This window comes from Azolla caroliniana, unplaced genomic scaffold (assembly GCF_043228905.1).
Source record: "Azolla caroliniana isolate FFs.n. ecotype wild unplaced genomic scaffold, voAzoCaro1.0.p SCAF_15, whole genome shotgun sequence".
NCBI lineage: Eukaryota > Viridiplantae > Streptophyta > Polypodiopsida > Salviniales > Salviniaceae > Azolla > Azolla caroliniana.
Window position 1 is genome coordinate 16,558,933 of NW_028230450.1, and position 4,705 is coordinate 16,563,637.

Below are 4,705 nucleotides of genomic sequence, written 5' to 3' on the forward strand. Positions count from 1 at the left end.
AGAACATACTTGCACTGTGAAAAACATGCATTTGTTGTCTGAATTCCGGGCAATTTTTACTGTTTACAAACGGGTGGAGTTAGTGCGACCATTGGCACAGGTTATTGTGTGGCCCACATGGTTGGTCATTCCGTGACTGTCCGGGCGGCCCACACGGTTGGTCAGTTTGTGATTGTCTGGCCGGGCGACACGGTTGGTCAGTCCGTGACTGTCCGGGCGGCCCGCATTGTTGGACATTCTGTGATTGTCCGGGCGGCCACCTGGTCCTACCCACCAAAGCCTTCCTTCTCAATCCTAGGTCCATTGGTAGGTGCCCATTACTCATATGTCCAGTTTACAAAACCCTAAACCCTTCCCAGCACAGAGAAACAGAGAAGCCATAGAAACACAGAGAAACAGAGAAAAGAAAGAAAGACTGTCGGAGGTTCCAAAGCTTTCAATTCACGCTCATGTTCCCACTCCCCACCTTACATGGGACCCCTCCAAGCAGCTTCATTAGCCATGGATTCCGTCACAAGAACCAGGAAGAAGAGGATCTTGACCTCTCCTTGCATCACCATGTTGAGAATCTCATATGCTCTCAAAAACCTCACTCACCATGACCATGGCACAGTCTCTGTCTCAATCTCAATATAGTTCTTCTATCTTGACATTGCTCAAATCATGCATCAAACACAAGGACCTGGAGAAAGGTATCAAAATCCATTCTGAGATTATCGAAAGAGGGATTCTTCACGACAAGAATTGCTATGTTGCGAATTCCTTAATCAGTCTCTATACCAAATGCGGCAAGCTCAAGAAAGCGCGAGAAGTTTTTGATCAGCTTCCTCACCGCAATTTAGTAACGTGGAACTCGTTAATCTCAGGATATGTCCAGCATGACCATCCAATGGAAGCTTTTAACTGTCTTGATAACATGGAACGTAGTGGCTTCTCACCAGACTCTGTTACTTTTGTTTGTATATTAAAAGCATGTGGTAGCATAGGTGCTTCAGAGAAAGGTGAAGAAATACATGCTTACATTGCCAAAGAGAGATTATTAGAAAGAAATCTCATACTTTCTAATGCATTAATGGATATGTATGCAAAATGTGGGGATCTGGTAAAAGCACAAGAAGTCTTTAATCACATTCAGATGCGGGATGAGGTCTCTTGGAATACACTTATCACTGGCTATGCCCGACACCGGCATAGTAAGGAAGTATTAGAATGCCATGTGAGAATGCAACTCGAGGGTTTCTGTCTGAATACAGTCTCCTTTCTTGCCACGTTGAAAGGATGCGGGACCATTGAATTGATTAAGAAGGGCATGGAAACACATGCTAAGATTGTAAAAGAGGAGATTTCTGACTCTAATATCTTGGTTGGCTCTGCATTGGTTGACATGTATTCGAAATGTGGTGCAATTTACAGAGCACAAGAAGTATTCGATAAACTTTATGTTTGGAATGTGGTCTCATGGAACTCGTTGATTGGTGGATATGTACAACAGGGGCATGGTGAGAGAGCATTGCATTATTTTGAGAAAATGAAGCGAGAGGGGGCCATTCCCGACTCTGTTACTTTTGTTTGTGCTTTGAAAGCTTGTGGAAGCATAGGGGCTTGTACCAAGGGAAAAGATCTGCATGATGAGGTTGTTAGAGAAGGGCTTTTGGGAAGAGATGATTTAGTTTCGAATGCATTGGTAGATATGTATGCCAAATGTGGTGCACCATTGAAGGCAAAGGAAATATTTGATGAGTTCGGAGCACAGAATATAGTTTCTTGGAATGTAATAATTTCAGGATATGCGCAATATAGCTATGGCGAGGAGGCATTAGAGTGTTTCCAAAGGATGCAATGTGAGAGCATGCTCCCCAGTGAAGTCACTTTTATTTGCATCTTGAAAGCTTGTGGGAGCACAATAGGAATTATGAAGGGAAAGGAAATACATGCTAGTTTAGATACTTTGATAGAACATAATATTTTGATTGGCACAGCATTGGTGGATATGTATGTGAAATGTGGTGCATTGATGAAAGCACAGGACATGTTTGATCGACTTCGGATTCGGAATGTAATCTCTTGGAATGCACTTATTGGAGGGTATGCTCATAATGAACATATACCAGAAGCATTGAACTGTTTTGAACAAATGCAATGTGAGGGATTGTCCCCTGATGTTGTATCTTGGAATGCACTAATTGCAGGATATGCCCAACACGGTCGCAATATGGATGCATTGATGTGGTTTGAATGGATGAAATACGAGGGTTTCTCACCTGATGGCATCACATATGCATCTATCTTGAAAGTATGCGGTGAAATACATGCAATAGATAAGGGTAGAAAAATACATGAAATGATAGCCAGAGAAGAATCTATTGGAAAAAGTACCCTAGTTTTGAGTGCACTAGTAGATATGTATGCTAAATGTGGTGAACTTGAGAAGGCCCTGCAAATATTTGATGCTATGACATTCAAGAGCACAGCTTCTTGGACTGCGTTGATTACTGGGTATGTTCAACATGAGCGTTTTGATGAAGCACTTGATTATTTTGACAAAATGCAACATGATGGCTTTTCTCCGAACAATGCTATCTTCTTGTCCATTTTGAAAGCTAGTGGCAGCATAGGAGATCTTAACACGGGAGAATCAATACACGCTAAAATTGTTAAAGGAGGGTTATTAATGAAAAATGATTTTATCGGTAATGCTTTGGTGGATATGTATGCAAAATGTGGAGTGCCCAGCAAAGCACATGATGTATTTTACCATATACGAGTGCGAGATGTTGTCTCATGGAGCACACTAATTACAGCCTATGCTCAGCTTGCAGATGTCACAGTCGTCATCGATTTATTCAACAAAATGTTGGTGTCGGGTGTAAGGCCAGATTCAATAACGTTCTCTGCACTTCTCAAGACTTGTAGCCACTTGGGCCTACTCGAAGAAGCTCAAATGTGCTATGAGATTATGTACACATGCTATGACATAGTTCCAACATTGGAGCATCAAACTTGTATGGTTGATCTTTTTGGACGAGCCGGACATTTTGAGAAGGCAGTAAAAGTGATGAAAACAATGTTAAACTGTGGTTCTCTTCCAATGTGGCTGTCTTTGTTAGGCGCTTGTAAAAAATGGGGAGATTTACAGCTTGGGAGACAAGTTTTTGAGCATGTGGTTGAATTGGATGAAATGCATGGTTCAGCTTATGTTTGCATGGGTAACATTTATGCAGCCGCTTCTATGCAAGAGGATGTGGAAAGGCTAGAAGAGTGAAAATGGATCAGCTATAAGAAGCCAAATAAAGAACAAGTATGTTTTTATGTTCATTTAGGGAAAGTTGTAGTAATGCCGTTACAATCTACTATTTCATGAGTTTACCAAAATATCCCTCATTTATACTCCACACATTATAATATATATGTTGCACCAAACTACAAAACCATATTATTCTTGAACGAGGATATCACACTCATCAACACATGCTAGAGCCCATGCCATTGTTTGCCATCCACATTGCTTCAATTCAACTTAGCTCACATTCTTTTTTGTTGTGAGACGGGTCATAGGTAACAATTGGCAATGGTTTGGTTTGGTTCGAGAATGTGAAACTCAACAGTTTAAAATTGAAGCATCTAAAAAGTTGAAACTTAAACCAAATTGAATTGAACCAGGAAATTGTTTAAATTGAATTATTACAAAAAATCGACGCTAACCAATGGTTTTAGGGATTTTTAAACCTTTAAATTGTTAAAACTGTGATTTTGTGGTTTGGTTTTGGTTAAAAAAAGAAGAATTAGGTAGTTTGTTCAAAAAAAGAATCAATTGTTAACCTAAAATTGTTAAATAGATCAAGGCTCAAGTAGAACTTAATTGAATTCAAACTGAATCGTTTACAAAAACTCGAACTTGAATCGAATTGAACTAAATTGTTTAAATCGTGAAGTCGTTAAGCCTCGATTTTGCGGTTTAGTTCGATTCAAAGCCTGAACTGAACCAAACCGTTATCGATTGCTAGTCATAGGGGCACAAATGAGTGAACTTCAATGTGAGATTGCTAGTTTGACAGTCAAAAGTATCACACTTTGATACAATGTATTGGATTCAACCATATTTGAGGCTTCTTTATACATAGTGTTTATCATGTCTACTCATTATTATGTCCCTCTCACAATCTCAACATGCATTCTTGATTGTAAGGATCGTTAGTAAAATTCTTAAACATGGGAGTCATAAGTTAATTCCACATATGCTATGTTAAAATGCTTTACTTTAGCCTTAGAAGTCGACCATATTGGACCTTTGAGGACAATAATAAAATCTCTCTCTCTCTCTCTCTCTCTCTCTACCTCTTTAACTCATTGAAATGATCCACGGGAAGCCAATGCCACTCTTCAAAGCTAATTAATGTTAAGAAAAATTAAAGAGGAAAATAAAGAAGATGGATCCAATTCCCTCGTTGATGTCCTATACCAATGTGTGCGTACATGGATCGTACCTTGGTTTGAAGAAAGAAGAAGGAGACACACATGTATGAAGCTAGAGTTTTGCCACACTATTAGAGTCTCTATCTCAAAACAATAAAGAAAAGAGATGCCCCTTCATGAAGGTAGTTACACTTCTTATACATGCTCAAACCCTAGGCCCTTCTGTGTGTTTCCCACTTGGTTGTTTTTTTTATAAAAAGTAGCTAGGCGATGAAACACTCTAAAGTTATCT

At 39.6% G+C, this 4,705-nt stretch overlaps 1 protein-coding gene across 1 annotated transcript; it reads left to right on the top strand.

Moving 5' to 3' along the window:
- The first annotated feature begins 378 nt into the window (after nucleotides 1-378).
- On the top strand, nucleotides 379-3,530 carry LOC147854837 (pentatricopeptide repeat-containing protein At2g39620-like). The gene has a single exon (XM_087331488.1). The coding sequence runs from the start codon at nucleotides 575-577 to the stop codon at nucleotides 3,260-3,262; it is 2,688 nt and encodes an 895-aa protein (XP_087187614.1). The 5' UTR covers nucleotides 379-574; the 3' UTR covers nucleotides 3,263-3,530.
- Nucleotides 3,531-4,705: the final 1,175 nt, after the last annotated feature.